Source organism: Nomia melanderi, chromosome 3 (genome assembly GCF_051020985.1).
Source record: "Nomia melanderi isolate GNS246 chromosome 3, iyNomMela1, whole genome shotgun sequence".
In the NCBI taxonomy this organism is placed as follows: domain Eukaryota; kingdom Metazoa; phylum Arthropoda; class Insecta; order Hymenoptera; family Halictidae; genus Nomia; species Nomia melanderi.
Genome location: NC_135001.1, coordinates 15,488,871 through 15,516,542, shown reverse-complemented (window position 1 = coordinate 15,516,542; position 27,672 = coordinate 15,488,871). Strand labels below are relative to the sequence as shown.

The window sequence follows — 27,672 nt, the reverse complement described above, 5'->3', positions numbered from 1 at the left end:
TAAATTCCATCATTATGAATCAGTGTATGAACATTTATTAATTTCTTCGTGTTTTGATGAAGGTTTCGTTGAAAAAAATGCATATCATTCGTTTTGGCAAGCTTTTCAAATCAAGTGTTCCATAAGTGTTAGATACCGTTACATTATATGCTTATTACTAGATTCACTGTAAAATTTCAATATTCATAGACGCATAATAGCATATGCATTTTTATTAACTACTTGAGGATGTACATACATATTACATATTTCCATGGTAATAATATCCATATTATTATAAATAATGTTCCGGCATTCAGAATTTATTTTCTCTTGCATACGCATCACCTACAACTATAGTAACAGGTTTAACAACAAAAATTGTCAAAATTCAACAAAATCATCCCAAAATCAAAGATATGATTACCAAATGCATACGCAGTATGCCGTAAAGTGGTGAATGCCATAACACAAGCAAAAGGAGTAAATACAAGCTTTTAATATTTATTTACTTAATATATCTGTACATACCTTAGTAGCTAATAAAAGTTATTATTAAATTACGTTTTGGCCGTCTGCTTCCGCGATTACCGTGAAAAATGTTGAAAACCGTTGGGAGTGTAATTCAGTTGATTCGAACTGTAAAATCCTGCCATTGATCAAATTCAATTAAAATTCTTCGCCACGTGTCCGACTCGACGCTATAAGGCAAGTAGTTAATTGTAGCCTGTTCGTTGAAGCGCAAAATAGATACACTCGCTCGCTCAGGTACGCTTTGATGTTCTTGTGGACTTTGTAATTTCCATAAATCCATTCGGTTTCGATCCCGAACACCGGACCCACCCCTTTACACGATCGCGGGCAGGATTAAAACTATCGTTGTCCCGGTTGACAGCTGGAACGCGTGCAGAGCGAACCCGGTGAACCATTCAATTTCGAAATTAATCGCGAGCAGTCTCGTTAACCCCTCGAACATCGCCTGGACCAAAATTTCGAGTACCGATCGATGCACCGTCACAACCACGTGAACTCCATTGTGAGTCAAACCTTCTTCACGATTCACTAGAAATTAATCAATAAAAATAATCTAGGTACTAACATGCAAATACACCTTTCCAATGATCTAGTTTGTTTTATTTACAAATAATACCTGGAAGAAGTATTTGAGATCTAAGTAACATCTCTTCGGTCAGTTTTGCCTGTCATTTACATAGATGAGATGCTTGAGGCCCATTTCGTTGTTAGGTTTATCTTTTAACCCTTTGCACTCAAGAAATGACTATCAGTCACCACTTGATTTAATATAGCAAAATTATAAAGTCTTATATATAATATTAACTTTTGTATGATGCATCAACATATGAAATATTGAAATAAAGTAGCTTTGTTCTTTAATTTATGTATATTTTTCTTCGAAAAACTTTGGGGTGCCAAGGGTTTAGGATTAAAACCGTAAAGGTTTAATAGTACCGTATTAAATTAACGATCGTAATGGTAAATAGCATATTAGTGGCGAAAATATTGTCAGTTTAAAAAATGTCGCGTAAGGAAGAGGATGTAATCTTTATGTATTATTATATATAATATTGTATCTCTTTCATTAGAGGTTCTTCTTTTCAACTATTTCACAAATAATCTATGTACTTCGTCACTATGTGTTTCTTTCTTCTTCTACGTGTTATTGATTTATTTTAATTTTGAGTACGTTCAATTTCTGTCCTGGCCTCCACACCTTCGGTTTCTTTCGTTCCGCGATTTCGACCTCATACGTAGACATATAACATGCCTAGAATTTTTCTCTTTTTTTCAATAAATTATTAATAACAATGTAGTTGTATCAATCATTGTTGAGAAATAAATCGTGGAACAAGGGGTTAAAAATCTGACTGAAACATACACATGACATAGTGGTCTTTATTTGAAAATTATAACTAGACTGCGAGTCTTTTTGTTTTACATAAGAACTTTATTTTACCTACATAATTCATTTAATACAATTTACGTTTAATAATTGTCTCTTCGTACAATACCTTGAAAGTTAAAAATCCGTCAAGGAAGTTACAATTAAAATATTTATACAATCGTTTATTCTTCTGCTTTCAATTAACGAGCTGATTGCTGAAGAAAGTCAGAAGTTCTACGTAAGTGATGTATTGTTCAGCGTTCGAACCGGTATTGATAATCTTCTTCATCTCTCGTCTTTGGCAACATGAACACATAGATCGGTTTAGACCGTTAAAACTTTTCGTTTCATAGATCTATGTTTGTCTCGAATCAGTGTTGAATCCGACAAGGGAACTTTTCCAACCAGCACACAACCGATTTTGATGTAACTTATGTGAAACATAGTTCATACTAATTTAACAGTAAAACTACCGAGCAGTCAAATTGTCTTTTTCAAGTTTTCCTATAGGAACTCTAAGAGTGCAGCCACTGAAACTTAAAATGACTCATGATTTAGTTGCATATTACTAAATCAATTTCTTTAATAATTTCTCGAAGAAGCATCTATTATATTGTCAGTAATTGGGAAAGAAGAATTTAGAAATGAGTCAATTTGACTCGTCTGGTAGTTTTAGTATTAAAAAAAAATTTTCATTCTACACACCCTACTTTTACAGATATTGTAAAAAATATACTTTCAACCCACAACTTTGAGGGGTGTTTTCATCCCTTCAAAGTGGATGTTGGCCGATAAGAAAAAATATGTGTCAAATATTTTCTTGAGAAATATGTCTCGCATAAGTTTTAACAAAATCGGCGTGTGCTGGTTGAAAGGTTCCCCAACTTGATGTATTCCCTTCACAAGTAAGGTATACCACGTGTCCCCTATATCGGAAAGAAAGGCGAAGTGAAAACTGCAGAATCTCTGGGACTCGTGTAGGATACATTATGTGCGTATGTGTTGTTGACGATAGGTAATGCGTTTGTCGCATTCTTGTCGCAGAAACTGCATTTTGTCGCAAACAACGGAACAACATGAATATCGCCATCTTTACGTTTTTAAACATTCTTCAAATACCTATTTCGTTTCAACTTAAACCCTATATCATTAGTTTTTCATCGAAATAAAAATCTTATCTATTATTTATGCGGTTTAATTTATTATATTATTATGTAATCTGATTTATTTATATTTTCTGTATTATTTATTTAAAAAGAAATCGCAAAGTTACTCTTCCTTCCGTTGATATGATATTAAAAAATTTTACTCAAAGGAATATAGTTTAGTGATCTAGGATTAACTTAATTTTAATGTACACATATCTTTTTTAGTTATATTTTCATTTAACCCCTTCACACTTGGTATGCTACAAGGAGAGCATAACAAAAATCTGATAAAAAAATATTTTCAAAATATGATAATAAAATATTGTTATTAAACAAAAATGATAATACAATATTTTCAGTTGAATTAAAGAAAATTCAGGCTTGAAGGGGTTAAATAACCGAAATGAATTTGGGTTGTACAATTAACGCCGGAAATATATTGCGGAGATGACAAACTGTCTAGCAGAATTGCACACCACCTTTGACGTCGTCGTAACCTTTACGAAACATCGAAAATACGTCTGAAAGAAGATGAGTCTATTAGACTTTAACCAATGATTAGTCCATAATATACTAATCAGTCTCGTATTCCTGTACCTAGCTAATTTGTCATTTTCGCAGTGTACAAGGCAGTCAACAGTGACTAACTTGTATTGTACATAGAAATCACAAGAATACAGTTACTGAGATTTCAAATAACTTTTATTGTAGTAATTATATAAATAAAACAATTTATTTAATAATGGTGACACAAGAAACTCGAGTGAGTCAATTTGACTCGTTTAGTAAATCTAGCGTTAAAGAACGTTAAATTCTCTTTGTTAGGCAATTCTTTAAAGTTACTATTAGTTTGTTACAATCTGCTCACTTAACGAAAAATAGGAAGCATATAATAATAGATACATATATTACAAATAATTACACTTGATACATAAATCGGTAGATATTTTCCACTTTAAAAAATATCATTGCCAGTAATAATTAATACGTCCCAAATCCTCAAAAAAGAGAAAACACCGAAGATTCTTAAATATTCTAAACGGTTCAACACAAATTCTATTTAACCCTTTTGTCCCTGAATATATATTTTTTCTTCTAAGAGAGAGCCAAGAATAGCTGCTGTTAAGTGAGATTGAAGCTTTTCAATCAAAGAAATGAGACAAGCCCTAATAATAATAATAATTATCACTTAAACTATCAGCCACAAATAGAGAACCCCGCGTGATACAATTATCCTTTATCTTTAAGGCGTTTTCTAACTTTGCAATTTCAATTGTTCGTGGTACCTATGTGTATCATTTGGGACAAAAGGGTTAAACCGGTATATCCTAAAGTTCTCGTAAAATGTCGTTTTCATTCAAGTTCTGATATGACTCAAGGATATCTACATAGATACTTTAAATACATAAATTAATTTAAAAACTGAAAATATGTATTTATACCTTAATGATGGTAAAAAATACTTCATATCCAATACGTGTGTAATTTAAAAACAGTTTCAGTATCAAAAATAAATACAACAATAAGAAATAAGAATGACAATCGGAATATAATGGATTATGTAAATGTATTATCGTTCTAGCCATTCAACAAATAAAATTAATTTCAAATTGATTCATCATATTCGACCCTTTGGAAAATAAGGGACGCGTCTTTACATTTTGGAAGATGGCGATTTCTGCGTACCTCGTCCGTAACTAAAATGCGATATTTATATCTATGAACATACACACACGTATGTATAATATCATGGAAAGATATCTGTGTCTTGTCCGTGTTTAACCCCCTGTCCTGTGATTTCTTTCGCGACTGTGCTTGATAGAACTAATTTTATCCATAATAATTTAGTTGGAAGACAACAAATTTTTGTATGCTTATTTTATGTCCACGGTTACTCCAAAGGGCCCCATACACGCTGAAATATGCGACGATGCAAGCATCGCAACAAGCGACGGGTTTGAGACTTTTTCACTTTTTGTTTAAGAGCAACATGTATCATGAAACTTTGGATGATTCAAACTCATCACTTGTAGGTTGTATGGGGACCATAAAACAGGCTTATCCGTCCACTTGCACGTACGGGCAGCCCATAACGCCGCCGCAGGCAAAGATGGCTGTTTTGTGTATTTACTACTTTGTAAGCGTTGTTCATGAGTAAAGACACAGGATGACACAGGCGCAAGATGAAATCTCTCGCCAGGGATTTTGTTTATGGTTTTAATTGGTCACGTGTAACTGTATTAGCGAATAGCAAATTACAAACAGGTAAATGTAGGTATTGGGGTAACTTTTCGTAAAGAGTATGTCACTAGAGTGTCCGTGCGCACCGATTTGGCACCCTTGGTGTATATGTAGTAACGATCGCCTGTCTTAACCTGTTAACTGTGGAATTTAATTTAAAACAACTAAAAATTTAGAAAATTTTTAAAAATCCTAAAAACAAAATGAAAAAATGAAGTGTATACTCGTCAAACGCAGAACGAATGCGTCTAGGGTATATTTTAATAAAAAAAACCAAAGCAAAAGAAAGGAGAATTACATGTTCATCGGAAAAAATTAAGCATTCGTCGTTGAAAAAATTGGTATCATTTCAAGTTTTAAGATGACCCATGTACTCGTCGAACGCAGTTAACTGGTTAAGGCCCTACCGCGTGGACACTCACACAAGTGTATTTCCCTCGTTTCGGGAACGTATGCTCTTGGCTTTGTCCAAAGTTCAGCCCGTAAGCAACCGTGGGACAGGCCTGCTCTAAAGGTTAAAGATCGACAATAGACAAGTAATATTTCATTTATATGACAAATAAATAAATAACCGTTGGATTTGTTGAGTTCGGTTGAAAATTTTCATCGCGAGTCTGACTCGATATTATAGGAAAAGGGGTTAACCTTCCGGATAAAGTAGAATCCATTGCGCGCGGTGAAGTGTGGCTGTACACGACTCCGGAGCATTTCCATTTATATTACCTTATCGTTATCCTTCCATCTCGCTACCTTTGCCCTTACCCTACCCATTTACCTGGATTTTCTTCTCTTCGGCGTTTCATTCTTCTACTCGATCTCAGTTGATCAGACTTGCCGGGATTTACTCCTGGCGAAGGACCACGGTAAACACGCACTTGCTCGACCAGCCAGCGTCGTCGCTGGCCTCGTATTCTATTCTATGACCACCGACGTTGAAACGACGTCCTGGATTCTGAAACATTGAAACAGAACCTGCTCGAAGAATCAATAACGGTTGGAGTACAGTCGCTAATCAAAAAATCATTAATGTCATCTTTGAGACGATCAGCAATGAATCAGCGATCCGATACCTATGTGGTCGTTTCCTTCTCCAGACGCGCCGATATTTAAATAAGTGAAAACAAATAAATACAATAATTTTTTATTAGTTTGAACAAACGAAAATGTTTAATATTAATCGGTCATTTTCAAACTTCCATATTTAAAGATTAAATTCACGCTCATAGTTAAAGGTTAAAGCAGAATGTTACGAAGAATCGATCTATAGTAAAAAATAAACGATCATAAAATATGTTAGTTTGCAGAAAAATAGGTATTTTCATGCTAATCAATTTTTTTATACCTTTTACCGTTCTTGCAATATAATCCGCCCCAATTGCAAGAATCGGCCGGTATATACGCACCAAATAATATTTTTTAAGAGCTATACTCATGGAACGCAATTTCCGCACATATGCTTACTGAAAATTGTTTTTCGCGAAACAAACAGTTCAGGTAACATTTATAAGTGTCCTCTGGGAGCTGAATTCGTGAAAATTTCGATGCACGTTCTGCATGCTCTCGCGAGTACTAATTAGTTTTTATAGAAATTAACATTTTGACATTTGAGAATCCACTCGTTGCATTAATACTTTTAATAAACTAACTGAAATGTTTATGATTCTTAAATAGAATTCTTTATAATATTACGTTTCAGGTATCGTCACACTTTTAAACATCTTTAATTATTTAAATACTTTTTCATTTAAATATTTTCTTTCCTTAAAAGCAACAGCAATGGTTCGTAGCTGTTTCAAGGTTACTTAATTTATGGATGCAAACATTAAAAATTTTGGCGTAAGTTTTATCTTTGTAAGACAATTTCACTGTCCACTAGATTAAAACATCAGTATAATCTAACGAAGGGTTCACAATTCACCAGAAATGTAAAAAGGTGTCCAGCATTTATAATGCAGAACGACTTAATATTCCATACATGATGTTACGTGCAACAGAATGTGTCTCGCCATCGCGAAGTAGTTGGTAAACAAAATTGTTGTACGATATTTGCATAGAAACATAGACCGTTGCCTGTGCAAAGCTTGTAAATTTTCCGCAGCTTGCGCGAACGATTTCTACTAAACCTGGATCAAATTGACATCGATGATACGATACGTTGATTTTAGAAAACTGTGTGACAAGCTTGATCAGCTCCTAGTAATTTCATCTAATTTAGTATCAACTATTGCTAACAAAATTCACGATATTTTATATAGAGCACACGTCCATACTTAAAGGTTAACACATTGTTGACCGGTCACGGATTAACTTGTGTTTGAACTTGCATTATACATTTCAATTTTTGAAACGCAGATCAATATAGAATATTGCGAAAGCAAAATATTCAAAGTTATATAAAACAGATGTCAGAAGTTTCATTTTAATTCATTGTGTATGAATAAAGTACATTGAAGTTTATTTCGATTGTTTCACTTTCATATTTAAATAATAACCGATGACATAGGATAGCTTCTGCATAAAACTGCCGGTCAACGATGTGTTAAAGTAAGATCAAGCGTAATATAATTTGAAAAGTTGTATAGTAAAACGGCACATGGGCGAATGGAGTCGTAATTCCCGTCACCTAACCCCGATACCAAATTACCACTCTCCAGTTTTTGGCGTTACATAATAATACAGTGCGTTAATGACGAATTGGCTAGACAAAGAAATGTGGGTGTAATTAGTATCTCATGGCTGCACCATTGATTAAAATCTATTATAATAGCCTCCCTTTTATTCACGTATTTTCAGTATCGGCCAAATTACCAACGACGCACTCCGAAAGCGTCAAAGGAAGAAATGGGTGAAATGAATGAGACACGCCTTTTACTCCCTTTTTCACTATCTCGTCAGCCAACATTTCATCATGCACATTAATTGATACCCATAGAAGTAGAATGTCAATATTCATGAGAGATACGTTATATGCTTCATCGTAATTTTGCAAAATCATAGATATTGTATTAGCGACACTTGGGAATCTAAGAAAACCTTGGGAACGGAGGGGAACTTTCAGAAAGCTATCATTAAAATATTATTTATAATAATTTATAATAAAACTTTCTATTCAAGAGTATTTTCAGACAGAATAATTGGAACTGCTTCTAATTATGGCCAGTTATTCCGTTCATTGGAATATTTAACAAATGTTCAAGTACTTGATAATGTTTTGTAAAATCTGCAAATAAAGTTTCCGTATTTAAACAGTATGTAAAATTTATAATCACTATTATATATGTGGTTTTCATACTGATTAGATTTCGTATGTCCATTAAAGATAATAATGTCATGTGTTGCCATACAATTAATCGTATAGAAACGTAGAGTGTTAATAATCAATTACTTTATCAATATATTAAAATGTACATGTGTTCACGAATAAAGTCGAATCAGTTTTGATATTTAATCGAATTACATAATATTTCTGTGTCACAGAAGTATCGAGTAAGGCAGTCTGAAAGTTTAAGAAATTGAATATTATAAATAGAAATTATATACGGTTAGTCGTCTGCATATCATGCAAATTTATTTTGCTGCTGCCATATTTGCATTAAACAGACAGTATATAATTCATACTGACCTCGTTACTTCTAATACGGGTCACCTTCACATTATCCGTGAATATTGGCTCGCTCCACGTTATCGTTGACCCATTTTTCCCCGTAACTTCTATGTCGTTCGGGCAGTCCTTAACTTTTGGAGCCTCACCACCTTTAATCAAATATACATGTATCTGACAAAAAGATTTTTCATAAGAACAAAAGAATTGTACAGTAGTAGCCATTAAAATGGTACCATTTCAAAGGTATCACATAAATTTTGTTCGTCCACATCCTTACGATGTCAACTTCATAAAATCGATCCTCTTTCTGTTTTATTTTATGGCAATAAATTGTTATAGTAACTCGATTCAATTTAATGTTTTATCTTAGTTACTAAAATTCGTACAACTGGTCAGGATACAGACTTTTAATCATACGCATCAAATTTAAACCAAACAAACGGCTCTGCCAATGAGAAAGCTCCATTTCGATAAAGTTGAAATTTAATCCAACATCAGTATATTCTCCATAAATGACTTGTCAAACACTCGAAAAATGTTCCCTCGAAATTATAAATAAATGCTTTATTCGTCGAACGTTTCCGGTTTCTCGAATGGCGTGCAAGTTTAAATGAGCGTGATAGACACTCGGAAAAAAGTCAATTTACTCGATCAAGTAAAAATACATTGTATCGGAATCTGTTCATGATTTAATTATTAATTGCAAGCTATGGAAGGCAGGATTTTTCTGTCGTGCAATTATAAAAATTAAACGTACGTAAGTGTAAGATACTCCTCTGTCAAAAAGCTTTCCTGTAAAGGGTGACTTCCTACCAATAGCGAAGAATCCAATAATATCTAATTACATTTGGGTCATTTCATGAAATTAGTTTTAGCAGACGGACTGCAGAAATCATCGCGCATTCAACTATCGAGCATTACCCGAAACGGGAAGAGTATTTCCGTATAGGACGCAACTCGTGTCTCTGTCACTTTTCTGTAGAAAGTTCACGCGGCCGACCAAGGAACAATGGATTGCCGTTAACCAAGCACACTGGAGTGCACGCGTAATTACTTGTTTGTTATAAACCTAGTAAAATGAAACTGTAGTCTTGTATTTGACACGAACATAGCGAATTCCGGAACGCAACGACGAACACAACGCTAAATGCGGGAGTAAATTATATTTCACGTCCAATTTACGTCAAACCAGACTTGCGCCGAGGTACAAAGTAATGTTGGGAATACCTATCGGCGAAAATAGTTTATAACATTAGGGTACGAGCGAGCGGTTAATTGTCGTTCAAAGGGAACTGTCGATTCGACTTGGGAAACCTTTTAATCAACTGACCATCGTATGCAAAGCGTTAAACGGAATAATAAAACATTTGAAATATTCTTAATTGAGGCGCAAACGAAATAAAACTCTTTATTCCTTTTCCTTTCGTTCCTTTTGTGATATGAATAACATGATGAAATATATTGGAAATGAAACATATGAAATACAGTTTTTACATTTTAATTGTTTTTAACTGTCATTCGAATTAATTGCTTCGTTATAAGCATGCTAGGACATACGTCACGGTTGTTTAAATATCGCAGGTGAATGGTTGACGCAGTTTAAATAAAGATGTTAATTTGATTAAGTGAAAGGATATCGAGAACGTTTATATTATTCAAAGGATAATTGATCGATTAAACGTGTTGGTATGACTCTCGTGAGATCGATCATGAAGTTAATCAACCTATTTCAATTTAATTCTTCCAGTATTGCAAATATGATTTAATTCTTTTGAATGAGATGTCTAGGGTGTGGAAGAAAACACTTATTTCTTCGTTTCACACAAATACGAAACGAGCTAGAACGTTCGCCGATAAATTTTTAGATCTGAGACCCCATCCGTATATACTAATAAACTTATTATATTATTTTTTATTTGATCAAATAAAATATATAAATTGCAGGATTTGCAGTTGACCAAGAATAGTACAAAAAATGAGATAAACGATATTATAGTGAGGTTGTTGCGTTTATAAGAGGTCGTCCGAAATTATCCTCTTAATACGAAAGAAGTTTGAAAAAGTGCATCACTTCGTAAGATACAACAATATCAATGGCTCTGAAACTATTAAAAGGTAATATTGTAATGAGAATCAGTAAATGAACAGCTTGAAAAGCATTAACACTAGATTTATGGACATTTATTGTAGAGTTTATTCTATTCTTCTTGGAAAAATCGATATTCGATCACTTACATCTTGGAAATTAGACGTTTAAAAATCGACAATTACGATACGTATTGGTGTAACCGCGTTAACCAAAATCGACGTAAACGTTTACCAAGTAACAGTGATAAAATTCAATATGCATCGAATTGACTTAAACTGAAAAACTTAAACAGACAAATTGAACTAAAGAAATCAATTTTGTATTAACTGAAAAGGAAAAACGGATTGCTCGTCCAGAAAAGAAGACCAAAGCTCCTTTAGTTTTTGCTGTAAAGTGTATAAACTGGAACAACGATCAATAGAAAAAAAAAAGCAGTTTAAGAGGGGAATCTCATTTCTTTCGGTAAAAAATATGGATTTTTTAGCATTCTTTGTAGAAAAATGTATGAATGTCTTTTGCTTGAAATTTGCGTATATTTTTACTGTACTTTCATTATGATTCCTGAATTTTTGCTGTTAGATTTATTCAGAAATAGAGTTTCTACGGCCCATAAATCAAGTTGCTACTTATTGTACGGTTGACGTGATATTACCTAACCTTGGTATTATCTGAAATGAAAAATTATTATGTAATATTATTTTGCATTCATACAGCTATCATCTGATACGATTAAGGAAGAAATTTCTTTTACGAGACGTGGTAGCTGTTCAAACTCAAAGTTTTTGCACGCATTTATTGGTTTGGGTTCGTAAAACTGGTATGTAGGTTCAAAATATTTAATCCAATCACAGGTTCATGATTAACATGTTCGCTGCCAGCGTCATATATTTGTGACTATATTTTATATAATATAACTGGAATTCAGTCTGAAGACATTGTTATTTAACGATATAAACTATGGCATTATATTTACGAACTGAATGGTTCGTTTCAATTCGAGTTTTTCAATATTTCGTTTACAAGACTTGTTGAATTGAATAAAATATTACAATTGAGAAGATCGTCACCGAAACAAATGCTGGTAGCGAACGTAAAAACCATTTAACTCTGTACAACAATTAAGTACATATGTACCTATACAAATTATGTATAAATAAATATGTGCAAAACAGAAATTAATATTTGCGTGAAAAAAAATTCCGGTTCTCTAAAGGTAAAAGTCGAAATTTAAAACGAATAACATCTGGACATATCTAAAAAATTAAATAAACCAATTGAACACACGACACTCCATCGGAATAGAAACAATACTATTTCATTCTATCGGAATATTGTACAATTGTAATTTAGTATGCAAACGCATATCGGAGCCGTTATTAAAACTAAATTGGCTAAATATTGAATACAGGAACAGAAACAATATTGGCAAAAAGTAGAACGATTGATTAAAAATCAATATAGATGGTAGCCTGGTACAAAATTGATTTTGCAGAAAAAGTTTAATCAATCAAATTAATAATTGTAACATGATCATTTTATTACTTTATTTTATAAAATTGGCATTGCATATAGCACTGTGTATTTTGTAGTTTTTCTTTGTTCTGTACCTAACATTAACACTAATCGCACCGACACTTTTCCTGCAGTAACTGATCAAATAACTGGCTGTAAAATAAAGATAAACAAATTAGGTGACAAATGTTTTGTAGTGAAAATAGAAACAAAAGGAAAGACAGTAGAGTAATTGATATTAAAATTACGTATACGAAAAAAAACCTAGAATTTTAAATCTGGTCATTTGACCAGTTCTTGGTATGGTTAGTGTTAAATACAATACTGATTAACTTAAAATTTTATACACACTTACAGTTTGCTCTTAAATGTAACCTCAAATTATTGTAAAAGATATTTATGCGTAATCGGAACATGCAACATGTAATGAATATTTGTATTAGTAATTGTCCGACGTAAAGGATTCCCAAAATAATCGCTAAATATCATTGTATGATAGATTGCACATATACAGAATTTATAATAAAAAAAAATACTCTTTTGCCTAAATATGTGACTTCGATAGTATTTTAGCTTGTTCAAGTCTAAGTTTACAATTATAGAGTATAAGCCTGCACACTACTTAGTAAAATACAACCGCAATAATACCAATTTTTATTATATGACATGAGTGAAACTCGTTTCTGTCTGTAGGAAACAACGTTCCAAACTACCATGATTGGCTGAAATTTTAGAACTTTTGTACAGAAGAGTACGTGAAACCCGGAAAAATTAAAGTTGTGCTGGTACACTCGTGGCCGTGCTACAGGCACGTTCTTAATTAGTAGATTATTAAATTTTTGAAATATTTCTTGCGCTGCACCTATAAAATCGTTCGTTTCTGCAACAGAAGACCATGATTTTTAGCTTTAGCGACCCAAAGTACACCTAAAGTCACAAACTTTAACTAAAAATTCTGTTGCCCGGGTACTACACTACAGAAATGTGTAAATGTAAATGTTATTTGAACAATTTTTAAATGTCTAGTATAACGTTAACGATAAGATATATAATAATAATATATAATTCAAGTCGCGAGGACGGTTATAAAAATCGATTTAACATTCTGCATTTTCCTCTGCCCGTTATATCAATTCTTACATCGTCCGATTAAATAGTTTTCCAATTTTTTCCATTCCTTTTGTTTCCGGTTTCACTAAAACAAAATGTATCCCTTAAACCGTTCACCTTTATTTTACAACCAGTTATTTGACTGGTTACGATAGAAATAGAGAAAAAATAGAAAAATAAGAAGTTGAGTAAAATAACACTGCGAATCGATCCGTGGGAACAATGAAAGAAGATGTATCTAACAGCTATGCTTCAAGCAATCAGGATTCAATCGAAAGGGGTTACGAGTTGAATGCTGGCTGGCAAGAATTAGTCAAGCATTCAGTAGGACTCATCAAATAATCTAATTGGCGGGGCAAGGACCAGCGATCCGTAGATTATATAGCATTGTGGCGAACCCTATCCTAGAAACGCATTTAATTAAACCGTCGGCTGAAATTCCAGGGAACAGGGGGAACTTCTTTGAGCCGCAATGCGAAATTTGCATATGACGATTACGTTAGACCCGCGTCTATCTTGCTTCGCAGAATGTATTTTGCCTGGCGGTGATGTCTTCTTGGCACTGCGACGCGACGCTACTCGTAAATACGGTGGCAACGCGCCATCTTGTTCAAGTGTCTTCTAACGTCAGTATTAATGCCCAGTGGAGGAAACATTTAAAACCCATCTCTTCGTCTTCATCCCTATCCATCGGAAGATGTTTCCACGCTATTCTTCGGTACGAAATAATAACATCCACGCTTACTTTTCGTTAGCCTTCGTTTTTATCATTATTTTTTAAATAAGCAATGATTTAAATAGCAATTGCTTTCGTCTGCATGGTAAAAGTCTGTATATCCCAGCACTAAAGGTTAGATTCGCATTACACAAAACGTAATTTATTGCAATGAATCGGAAAATAAGTGGAAATAAATATACATTTATCGAATTTATGAATGTTGTACATATTAAACAAGGGTAAATTAAAAAATTAAGGTATTCGTGGAATTTTATTGACCGCTATTGTATATCATATTAATCGGAGTGAATAACGTTTAAACACTTATCTTGATAATATACGCTCTTTCTGTCATTGTAACGTCTCGTTTTTATAATTCTTGTAAGTATTGTATAAAAGTGATCAATTGAAACATGTATTTCGTCGAATAATAATGATGATAATAATAACAACAACAATCGATTAATCGATCATTTCAAATGTATAGCCGAACTGACAGTCGGTCAGTAACAAGATAAATCGACCGCGATCTTGTCCCTCGATATATCTCCGGACTTGCGAACTGGATTGCTTGTTGATTGGTAACAATGTTTGATGATCAATACAGATTATGATCGGGTTGAGTTTACATGTCATGCATCGATTCCATGCACGTGCGTTAACTAATTACCTTTGACGATAATGCGAAGCACGCAGCTTGCCTGCTTCTTCGATACCGGGTGTCGGGCGAAGAAAATGATCTCGTGGGTCCCGGATGGCAGGTTTGCTTCTAACCTTGTTCCCCATGACGGCTTCGATCTGACGTACCGGAACCAATCAAGATCCGTTGACGGTTGATCAAACGTCACAAAGGCTTCGTCCCTGCCCGGTGGTAACTCCGCGATCACATCTTTCGGACATTCTAACCGCGGCTTACTGTACCCTGGAAAGATACGAATAAAAAATTTCAATGGTTTTATTGTTACAGTTACACATAGCATAAGAGACTATAAATTATACTGGATTATATAGTACCTTTAGACTTAACACGTTCACGCCGCCGCTGTAATTCACGTTTTTCCCATCTGGCGGCGAAATTCTTAAAATTTTGGAAAATATTGGAATTATCAATCAGTAAATTCATTTTCAAGTATATGGCAATTCTTTTTTATTTACCAAACCATTTTAACGCCGTCTGATGTGACATCCAAGGGTGAGCCACCGGTGTTACACGCCGGCGTGAACGTGTTAGTACAGTTTTCGTTTAGATAAGGATTAGGTTGTTCCTTTGTTGATTTTTGTCCAATTGTAATTACGTATTCTGCTTGATATATACAGTGACTCACAGTCAAAATGGGACACAGTAATCGTAGGATTTAACGTGATAAATAAAATATAAAATAGGGTAATCTTCGTTGAACTTGAAAATAAAAATGTTGATGTTAATCTTCCGTATTTGTCCAAGGTGGAGATGATGGTAAAGTATACGTACTACCCATACGAAAAAGAATAATATCGGAAATATATTAAGAAACATTTACATGCTTATACAGTATTCTCCCAAACCTAATAAAATTATTTTAGTTGAAATAATTTGTGATGGAGCAAAGACGAAAACAAACTACGATAGAGGAACATAAGTTAGTCATTCGTTAGTATGAAAACGATAAAAGTCATCGAAAAATAGCTGATTTTGTGATCCGTTGAATTAGAAACGATCTTTTTTATTCACTATAAACTAAATACTTTTCTTATAAACTAAATAACAATATCTATATGTTAATCAAATAATCATTCATGTCTACATTGGTTATTACGTACAGTCAGCAATAAAAATATTCAAACGTTACGCATGCTTAGACACAATAAATGTTCCGTAATTTGTATGTATAGTGTTAAATATTTCTTTAATTTTCTTGCATGTATATTCCATGAATTGCAATTTGTTTCAATAAATAGAAATATACGGTGTACAATTTCGTTAATGATAATTTATTTTCTACCATGCTGTTCAAATACTTCCGTTGCTGACTATATATCTTGTTAACTTCAGGAAATGTTACAGCAGATACTCGTGTAAAATTACTTGCATTTATTAAAGGAAGCAAAGGAAAAAGAAGAGGTGTTTTAAATGCTCTGCGCGCATTTAATCAACACCCTTTTATTTCATCTTCTTTTTTTCTTCTTCTGGTTAGATCATTGTAGAGAACCTGTATGTAAGAGATCGTATTTCTAGCTGTGTGTTACATGTAGGGTGGGCCACCTAATTGGAACCTCTTCGATTACTGCACAAGTAACGAATTTAGTGAAAAATGTTTCAGAGAAAAGCTTAAGGGTGTTAAGACGATTATAGTTTCGTGTAATTAATCTTTGAATAAGAGAACTTGTAAAAGCCATGTGAAGAACAAGTTCGTTTTTTTTAATTGAGTCGTATATTTTTTATTGTACAATAAAAAAAATAGTTCCATATTATACGTTGGATATTATGGAAAAACAGAACCTTTCAATACTCAATGAAATGAACCGTTTTGGTAACAACTATAGAAGAACATAATATATATGAATATATATGTATTACTTATAATTAAAAAATAACCGCGCATTTGTTATGTATGTCTGCATTTTAAATGATCAGTTAGGGATGTCGCTCGCAACAGTTTTAGATTGTTTTTGTTTTCTTTTTCCATCATAATATATAATATAGGATTATGTATATAATACATAGTATATAATATAGGATGGAAAAAAAACAAAAAACAATCTAAAACTGTTGCGAACAACATCCCTGTCCCACCATTTAAAATGCAGACATGCATAACAAATGCGCGGTTACTGTTTAATTTATTTTAAAACACCGTATTCTTCTGCTTACGATTAGTCAACGTATCATCTGAATAGTATTTACGAATAGGTAGACCTAAGTAGAATTTATGAAAGGAATATTTAATGTAATGACATGTTTCAAAGGAATGACAATTATTTTCTCTGTCATTGCAAAACCCAGACTGTTCTTTTTTATATAAGGATTTAAAATTGCATCGATAGCCTGGTCATTAACGACAAATACTAATGCGAATAATACAACATTTTCAAAAGTAAAGTATCCGTTAGAAACATTCAAAATTAACATCAAAGTTCAAATCATTTATTCTTTGTTTGTAATCGATATTGCTTGTTTTATGTCGACCTATCTCGACCCATCTAAATCTTGTTAAAAATGAAATCGGTTCCGATTAAAATATTTTGTTCTTTGAGCTTAATTTATTGAATTGATATCATCCAGTTATAAGTATGAGGTATTTAAGTAAACTTCATTTAAAACATACTTCGTTTTGTCAATATGTACTAAGTAATCGACGATATTCTTTATGATTAAATGTATTGTACTGTAACTGGCTTTTGACATGCAAAGAGAGATTTGGTTTTCTTAATTAAACAAATATTTCTCTACTATCCGGATGGTACTATCATTATCTTGTTTCAACACAGAATCTTCCTCGACGATACGTACGTCTCGAAATTAAACTTTGTTGATGCTCTTCCACGGAACGGCAAGCCCGTTTCTTTACGATTCTTTCAGATTGTTCGAACACAGTCGTAAAACGCAGACATCCACTGCTGCTTCGATGTTTCTGAAGCGGGCGTCGTCAGTAATTCGGAAACTAGCTAATTATTCAGCTCGTACCAGGGTGGAGCAGATATCGTCTTCAGAGGAGTGTTTCCGAATTCTAAAGTGTTCCTCTAAACTCCGAAATTTTCTATCCTCGCCAACGCGCAAACTCTGTATAAAAATCCGGTGAAATCCCAGCGAAAAGCAATTACGTTCACATCTCTTGGCTAGCAGGTTTTTTGTAAATTTTCCTGCTTCTTTCCTTAATACATGGATCCTCCCTTCGTTTTAAAATTAAAATAAATAAGTTTTTTATAATTTGTTTCGGAGTGTAAAAGGGACTTTTGATTTTACGTAACCTCTTTTTTTCATTTAGGATTGCATCTTCTTTTGTGATAGCGATTCTCGTAACTTACATAAATGCATGTGACAATCGCTGGTAGCAAGTTGCGATGGTAATAAAATTAAACAAAATGAAATAAACTAAAATAAACTAAAATACACCAAAATAATCTGAAATAATCTAAAATAAACTAAAATAAACTAAAATAAGCTAAAATAAACTACGTAAAATCAAATGAAAGTGTAAAGAGAAACACTTCTGCAAGTCACTACTGGAAAAAATCTCCCACGTTACTTGCTAGTGTACATACACCCTTACACACCCATCGGATAAAAAAAAAAGAAAAAAACAGCGATAAGCGGCTACCTACAAACTCGTAACGAACGCTGTCACTCTATCCATTGCAGTATCGTAAATCGTATCTATCGAACATCAGAACTCGCATTATCGTAAACCAGTCGTCGTATCGTTCATCGAAATCCGTAACGTACAATTCTCAGCTTGGCTTCAGCTGGCATAGTTGAATTGTCATTTAAATGTATCACGTAGGAGCAAGATATCAGCACATCGATTCGCATCAGCGCCTAACAAACTGATTTTCGGCTGTGAAAATCCATCACATTCTCTTTTCTTCAAGTTGCCATTCCACTGTCCGTTTTACAGTTCTTTATCGTTCGTGCAATTCATATGTGCATATCATAAAAGTGATGTTTGTTCAATATCTTGCAGTGTTGTTCTTTCATTTTCTATTCTTTATTTTAACCCCTTACCTCGTAATATCGTGTCAGACTTGTGTCGAAGATTTCAAATATATTTTAACAAACACCAATACCATTCAATTCGTTTGTGTTCAAATGGAACATTATTTTTCTTGTTAGTAATTCGTATAGATTAGAGTAAAAGACATAGGAAAATCATGGAATTTTCTGTCTTTTTAATAACTATTAACGATCAATAATTCAAATAAATATAACTGCGAAATTAAATTTGAGAAAGTGGTTGATAGTATCACTAGTTATTTCATCCATTCTTGATATTGCAAACGATCTTCGTATTATTTTCAAAATCATTTCGAATATTGAATACTTTGAAACATGAATAATTGCATAATAAGAAAAATAAAACCCGTCATTCTAAGGGGTACGGTAGTTCTAGTGGTAAACAGGAAGTTATAAGACCAGAGAAAATTTGTTACACCTCGCGTCAACCTCCTTATTTTCGATCGATATAACAGCATTGTTCAAAATTATCGTCAATAGGCAACGCTTACTAACTCAGTAACTTCGCTTCCTCTCACAGTCTACACAGGAAATTGCATAAAGATTCGTTATTCAAAGACACTGACCCGTAAATTATATACGTATGGTTTCTTTTGCACTGCAGGTGGGCCTGCGACACGCCAATTACCATTGAAAAGGGTACGACCAGTACCGTTCCCTTTGCAAAACAAAACTATTACTTTCTTAAAAAAAATTCTTTAAAGACAAACTTTACCAATAAATGCTACAAAAGTATTCGGTACGTGTATTTCATAAAAAGAAAATCAAATTTCGCAAACCTGCGTATAAAAATTGGTAGTGTTCAGGAAAGTCCAATGTTTACATGGATCGCTTGTTAACTACAGGTTACTGTCTTTAAAAGTTGAAATGTAAACTGAATGTATATTTGTCTTACACTGAAACATTTCTTTTGAATTTAAAATTTATCTTCCTACACGTATACACGAAAGATTATACAATTTTTTCGAAAAGTTTCGCAGGAAGGAAGGAACTGTAGAAACACTAAATATATTGAATGTGCCTTTTTTTGTCGCGAAGTGTATATAAAATACCGTTGCATTTAACAGTAATATAATAATAAATATTTTCGACTACCTGTTAATATGGAAAAATGATTACTCAGTTATTTCATGCCAAATCAATCACTTTTTGTCACTGATAATATCAGACAGGTTTTTAAAATAAAATATGATATGGTGCATGTGAAATTTCAGAAAAAGGGGTTGGAAACTTTTGGTAGAATTAACTGGAATTAATCTTTCATTTAATGAGGTAGATTTTAGCCATTACAATAATTTCTTTATATCGAAAAATTAACTTTGTAATATCGAAATTTAGAAACAACTTTTTATTTCGTATACCTTACTTCTAAAATAATTTCACCTTCGAAAATATTTTTCATCGCCGAAACGAAATTCAATATTTATTTCCGTCGGTCTCTGCTGTTTGTGTTTATATTCTGTATTCTGTAAGTAAGAAACATCTGCATTTCAAAATTAGATACCATTTGATTTAAATGCAAGTGTCTCTTCGACTAAAAACAGTTTACTGCAATTTGAAACTAAGTTTTAAACTAAAACAATAGTATATAAGTGTATTATGTATATGCTAATGTTATGAATTGCATTATTCAGAACAATAAATCAATTTCAATGTCCGGGTCAATGAAACTTCACTTAACCTTCCCACCATGAACGTCACATGAAATATTTGATCCATGAATGCTCTTGACCTTGTATTAAACTTTAAACGACGTCTATCAGTCGAAATAAGATTAAGTTCTCTAATGAAATACAAATATATTTATTGATAAACGTATTTTTGGCTGCTTACCACTATGAAATCTTCCAGAACTCGTAATGCTTAACAATTAATTTTTATATTTAAAAGTAATGTTTTAATAGTGATATTAATTCCAAAGTTTTTATTAAATTATTTTTAGTGTATGTTAAATCATAGTGTCCATTAAGTTTTTAAGCAGCTTTACTTGCATCAAAATCGTCAAAAAAAACGTTAAAGTTCTAGTCAAATGTCATTTCAATTTATCATCTACAATTTATAATTAATCTATTACTAACAAATTGGAGTTACGTAAAACAATAAACTTTTTACGTAATTAATTAATTAATTAATTTCAATTTTAATAAGTAACTAATTACTTAATTTTAATAAATTATATCAAGAGAAATAAATATTTTATAACAGATAAATTTCATTTGAATCAGTCATATCGGTAATATTTAATATCAATAATCCTTAATCAGTAATATTTCACAGTACAAAGATTATTATTTGTCATGCAAACAGAAATCTCTATTAATAATTCTTACCGAGAGAAACGTAATGATGGATTTTTATACGTTTAAAGTTTTAAAAGTAAATTCGGGATTTCATGCCTCGTCACAATCTCGGAAATCTAAGACTGAGTAAATTACAGTACAGTTTCAATTACTATCTGCAGACAACGAAAAAACTCCGCAAAGTAGTATAAGGTAACAACTTTCATTGTTTTTAATATTCTCTTCAACTTATTCAAACTATTTATACGGAAAATAAAGTTCTAGTTAATCTAAGTTTGTGGTTGCGTTAAGTTAAAAGCGGTTCAACGCCTCAAATCAAATAATCAGATATACTGCTCAGTAATATTGATACTTTATGTAAGTACTAATGTTACCTAATAAAAGACTATAATTAAAAAAAAATATGTCTATAAATTATTATCATTTTTTATAACGTTCTATCATTATATGCTATTAAAAGAGAGTTGCCTAAATCGTTTTCATTTGAAATTCGATAAAAATTATTTCATATCGAATATAACAACTTCAGGTGGTAATATGTAATATATAATAATAACAAAAGTAACATAGAGTAAGAATTAGTAAAATAATGTATTCAATAAATAATTGAGGCACTTAAAGAAAAAAAGATAAATCTGATACAACGTTTATCGATTATTTAATAATTAGTAACTAGACTACTGACCTTTATGCAAATTCAAATCTTTGAGAACATAATTGGGACAGTAGAATTTTAAAATAGAAAATAGCTTTTTCTAACAAGTATTATAAAAAGTACTACACACTGGATATTTTCAGTACTTTTTCCGCTGAAATTTACACTTTCAAATTTCCCATAATTCCATAAAGATCCGCAATCTATTAACACTACTTTTACTGCTTTTGTACATACCTGTTTATACCAAAAGGAAATTTAATAAAATCTAAAATAAATAGACGTAAATACCAATAAATAGTTTTGTTTCCAAATAAATAAATACATAGATGTCAATACTAATAAGTAGTTTCATTTTAACAAATAAACAATTAAGTAAACATGAACGATAATAAATAGTTTTATTTTCATATTATGTCTCCTATTATTCTCAGTCAAAATACTAGCTTTGAAAGTATATAAAATAGATACTTAATTGCCCAGGGCTTAATCAATCAAATTGTTAAAGTGAAGAGTTCCCTCGTCATTTTACATATTTTCACAGTATAAAGAATATTACTGGAAAGTCTCAAAAGCTCGAAACGCTTTAAAGTACGATGTAAATGGTTCGATTTCGGCAACTCTCATTTAGATAATGATATTTGAATTGATTAATTCCACCAATAGCTTCAACTCTATCCATCGGCGATCAGAAGCGAATTTAAAGTCTTCCACGATGATTTTACTCACTGACACATTCTCCGTGTTTCTGCCCGTCCCATGTGCCGTTTGACCGACAAGTTAATTCGTATTCTCCGTGAAGGCGAAACCCATAGGGACACTTCAAGAAACACTTGGTACCCGGACGGTTGATTGCACTTCGCCTACCCCTCCACGACTTAGGTGTTGCCGAACGAGAACACATTAAATACCCTCGACCCTCCGGATTTAGGAGCGGGCAGGACACGTTATTTACATCTGAGAAGATAAATAAAAATAAATCACCTCGTTTGTCATACGTCGATATCATGAAAGAAAAAAATACATTAACCCTTTGCACTCGAGAGGAGATTTTCAGTCACCATTTGATTTGATACAATAAAATTACAAACTGTTATAAATAATATTAAGTTTTGTATAATGCATCGGTACATGAAATATTTATATAAAATAGCTTTGTCTCTTAATTTACGTGTGTTTTCTCATTAGTTCGTTTCAAACAATGTCGTCTATGTCTTATCGGAATGTGTCGAATGTTTCTAGCGAAAAGCTTCCGGGTGCAAAGGGTTGATTGATTAAAAGAATGGCATATATGAAATAAAAACAGAAAACTGGGATACGGTAACCAATGTGCAATTCGCTAATAGCGTGAGTTCGTTATTTATTCTGCGCAAAGTTGCATGTCTTATAATCAATAAAACTGAACAATATCATTTTACTTACTTATGCATTTTATTTACGATTTCAATGATTGAATGAAAATGATATAGACACCGCCGGGAATCTGACAAAGAAATGTGTTGAATAAACGGTTCCTTTGTAAAGAGAGATGTAAAACGAATGTAAAGCACTTAGTCGACTACGATTAGTGTAAAAGAATTCTAAAAAGTTGGTCGTTAAAGAAAATTGAATTGAGAATTTTGAATTCTTTTAACTCTTCCAAATGACGCTACGTATTATTGAGTTTATGTTATTGAAACTGACGTGGAAACCAGATTAGCAGTCTTTGAAATCCTCTATATTATAATTTGTAGTCGACCGAGGGCTAATTAATATTTCTTCAAATATTGATTAATTATAATTTATTTTTATCACATTACAAGAAATGCTCGAAAAATTATGATGACAATCGCATAAAACATTTTGCATATTGCATAGAAAGATTTCCTTAATATCGACGTTGAAAACAATCAAAATTCAACAGTGTCATAATATCATAAATTCAAAAATCCAAGAGGCAACGATTGAAGCACGTACAAGCGATCACATGCCCAAGCTTTCACCATTTTTTTTCGAGCGATACGACTCGCATATATCAATCATTGATATTATACCATAAATCGTTTATATCCAATCACAGCTGACTAGGCTCTCGTGGGCACGTATGGAGATACGCGTTTAAGAGGGAATGTTATCCATCCATCGTTATTAACACTAAACGTACCGTGACCGGTTGAATGACCCGATTTTAAAATTTGATTTAAAATTCTGCGTTTTCTTTCGTTCGTCTAACCCTTTCCGGTGCGATTTAATCATGAAAAATTGTGCATGACAGAAGCATTTTATTTTTATTAAAGAAAACAACGTGTTCTATTTTACGATTCATTCATAATCATATTTTAAAAGTAATCTGGCAAGGTGCTACTATGTAACAATCATGGCAATTTATTCTCAATTAGGAACTTCACAAATTTTGTACATGTAAAACCATGTTACCTGTAACTTTGGTCATTTGACGAGCGCGGCTTTCTCCTACAATTTTATAACCATTTATTTGACTGGTGTTTAGGTGTATATTAGATTAGCAAGAAAGTTTTGTTGTTTTTTAGGGAAAATTCAATTTTATATATATATATAAAACATATATTTAAAAAGGAAAATTAATGAATGATATATAGGTCATTGTTTTCTAAAACTTTTATCCATCTATTAACAAGGTTATGTATGGTGACAACCCTATCATGTGATTATAAAAAAAGAATAAAAACCACTTTGTACCGTACGCACTTCAACTTTAGATGATCCAAAAACAGAGCATACATTTTTATGAACTTCCATGCCGGTATGCCCAAGTTGGAACTTATAAAGCATAAAGCGCCAGAAATGAATTTTATCTTTATTCATAATACATATTTGTTTTTCAAAATTTGAAAATCAAGAAAATCTCTAAACGAATCTTTGCGTCGTACATACAAATGTGACACATGGTTACGAATTCAAAATCGAAATATTGCAGGAAAAACTTTTATCTCATACTTTTTTCGTATTTCTTCATAATTTACACTCTCTCGTGTATTCTTTATCTATTTCTTGTTCTCCGTTACAGACACCCGCTGTTGAAAAAGGAAGACTTTGCTTTTCTTTCTTTTTTTTCTCTTTTTTTTCAGTCTATTATCTTCTTCTCTGTACAGCCCAACTTCTTCTTTTTCACTGCTTTCATTTCTCCGGATAACTTTTTATCCGCTATTCCTTTTCTTTGATTATCTCTGTTCTTTTCTTGATACCCACTCCTTATACTTTCCAGAATTTCTCACACGTTGTTCCTACCTGTTTCGTATTTTTCTTAACGTATTTCCTTCCAAGTTTCCTGCCCCTCTAATAATCTCATCCTTTTCAAAAATGTCTGTGTACCGACGGAGTCCAATTTTTTCGTAGTAATGCCGTGTAAAGAAGTTGTTCATTGATGCACACTGAATATTTTAATATTTCATTATACACGAAAATCATATCGTTCCTTAGAAACGTTAATAATTTGCAAATTAAAAATAACGCGAAAATAAGGAGAACCTTTTGGTTAAGAAAACAATTGAATGTTACTGATTCATTTATAACTGCCAAAATTTTGTCCACCAATATTGCCGTATTATTTTGAGAGAACATTAATGATTGAATTACAAAAAATTATTTAGTTTCTGCTCATTCAATTGTTCAAAAGTCTGTTTAATAAAAAATAATAAGAAAATACAAAAGAATATTTTCTCATAGATTATTAAGCTTCCAAGGTAATTGCATTTGAAAATTTAGCTGACAAAAGAATCGGGTGACATGTCTGTTCATAGTTTACCGTTCCTACGTCCTGCCAACTCAGCCGGATACATGTCAAACATTCCAAATCTGTTATCTACGAGTAAAATCTCCTAAAAAGAAGTTTTATTCTATACTTTCTACTAAAATTTGTATATGTATGTAATGAATTAATCGCACGTTAAATTCCATAAATGGTATTAATGAATCTTTAAACAATAAAACTGTAAATTTTCTAAAAAATTCAATAGGAAAGTTCATTATTTCGCTATCGTTTATTTCCTCAACAAGTACGCTTACGTTATTTATGTTGATTACACTCGTCATCACTTAAAGTTAATGAAGCACACCTATGCGTTCACTTCTAAAAATAAATAAAGCGCTTGAAGGGTTAAAACTGACCAGTGAAATGCAAACACACCAGGAATATATAGTTCATCCTATTTCTACCCACGCGTTTGCATAGCGCCGTACATATCGATGCGACCCATTGGCCAGCTATGTTGCCTCTTGCTACAATCTACCGTTCCAGGAGTTTACTACGAGATTACCGTGAAATCTGGACCACTTCACCTCGCGTATCTGTCCGAAAAGGATGATACAACTTCTCTGGCTTTAACGGCAGAAAGGCAAAGCCGTGAGATTAAGCAACTTATCTATGTGTACGGGATAATTCCCAAATCGTAATGCGACAGTAGAAAGGCTTTTTCGATGTGAACAATTATGTATAAAAGTATAAAATAACATTTCTTCGTATGATTCGTATGGAAGTACGTTACTTCGAAGAAATCACGTACGAAAATTTGTTAAACGTGCGTGTTACTTAATAGGAATCGGGTATCATGTTTTCTTATTTTTAGTTCCTGTAAGTATTTACTAGTACCTATGCATTCGAAATCGAATAATTCGGAAATTAATTTTTATGGGAGAAGATTGCATATTCTGGACTTATTTTTTTATGTAAATTCACGCTCTTGCTGTTCGTGCGATAATTTCTATTAATGATTTAGCTATGTAAGTACTATATGTAGTGTGCTGCTATACAGGATGTCCCGTTTTAACACTAACCATACCGGCACTTTTCCTACCAGTCAAATAACTGGCTACAAAATAGAGATAAACAAATTAGATGATAATTAAATTCTCAGATTTATTCAGAATTTTATTCAAAGTCATAGTACACAGAGTAACAGGACACAATATATTTAATAAAATTCAACGTAACAATTACTAGCTATAACACGCACACATTTTGATGGCTTACACAAGAGTGAACCGTCTCCGATTATATTCTGTTATTCTAGTTAATAACTGTTACTGTTATCTTTTTGAAAATAATAATTCTGTATAAATAATTTTACCGACCGCTGTCGGTAACACGTTTCGACAAAAATGAAGCATCGTATCGATAATTGTCATTCTATACTTTTGACCTACTTTTGCATGAAGAATCACTTTAATACAATACTTATCACTTTTTAGACATTCAGTAGAGCAATTCATTTCCAATATCTGTTTTGAGAAATATTGTATTCGTTAAATTTAAACATATTCTTAAATAGCAGTCTTAATAACGTACGCGGTAACAAATATTTCTTACAATACTCTAGTAATTTTGAAAGGCTTCGTCCTTCGAAAGCTAAGCTTACTTAAGCTACTTTATGTATTAGTTACATACCAATAAATGTAATTGTTTACATAATAAACTAAATTTTCTTTGTTACATATAAATGCAAGTAGTTGATTATAAACATTCCATTGCAAGGTATAATCTGTCAAAATTTCATCGTAATACATTAAAATATTTTAAACATTAAAATTATCAAAGTAACTTGACAATTACTTCCATCACGACGAATACATGTAAAATGAATAAAAATATATATAGTATTAAAATGAATAAAAATATAAAATGTAAAAAATATGTATAGTATATGTAAGAAAGAAATAATATACGAGATAAGAAAAATATATAAAGA

At 32.4% G+C, this 27,672-nt stretch overlaps 1 protein-coding gene across 3 annotated transcripts in view; it reads right to left on the bottom strand.

The window, feature by feature from the left end:
• Nucleotides 1-1,873: 1,873 nt before the first annotated feature.
• Nucleotides 1,874-27,672, bottom strand: part of LOC116429422 (uncharacterized) — an 89,991-nt gene continuing 64,192 nt past the window's right edge. For 2 of the 3 annotated variants that reach the window (XM_031982358.2, XM_031982359.2), the window contains 4 exons: nt 22,700-22,927; nt 14,975-15,226; nt 8,894-9,024; nt 1,874-6,223 (listed from right to left, as the gene is read on the bottom strand). In XM_031982358.2, the coding sequence (XP_031838218.1) occupies nt 6,113-6,223; nt 8,894-9,024; nt 14,975-15,226; nt 22,700-22,927 (722 nt within the window). In that variant the 3' untranslated portion in view covers nt 1,874-6,112. The remainder of the gene's footprint in view (nt 6,224-8,893; nt 9,025-14,974; nt 15,227-22,699; nt 22,928-27,672) is intronic. The other variant, XM_031982361.2, reaches the window with a different exon arrangement.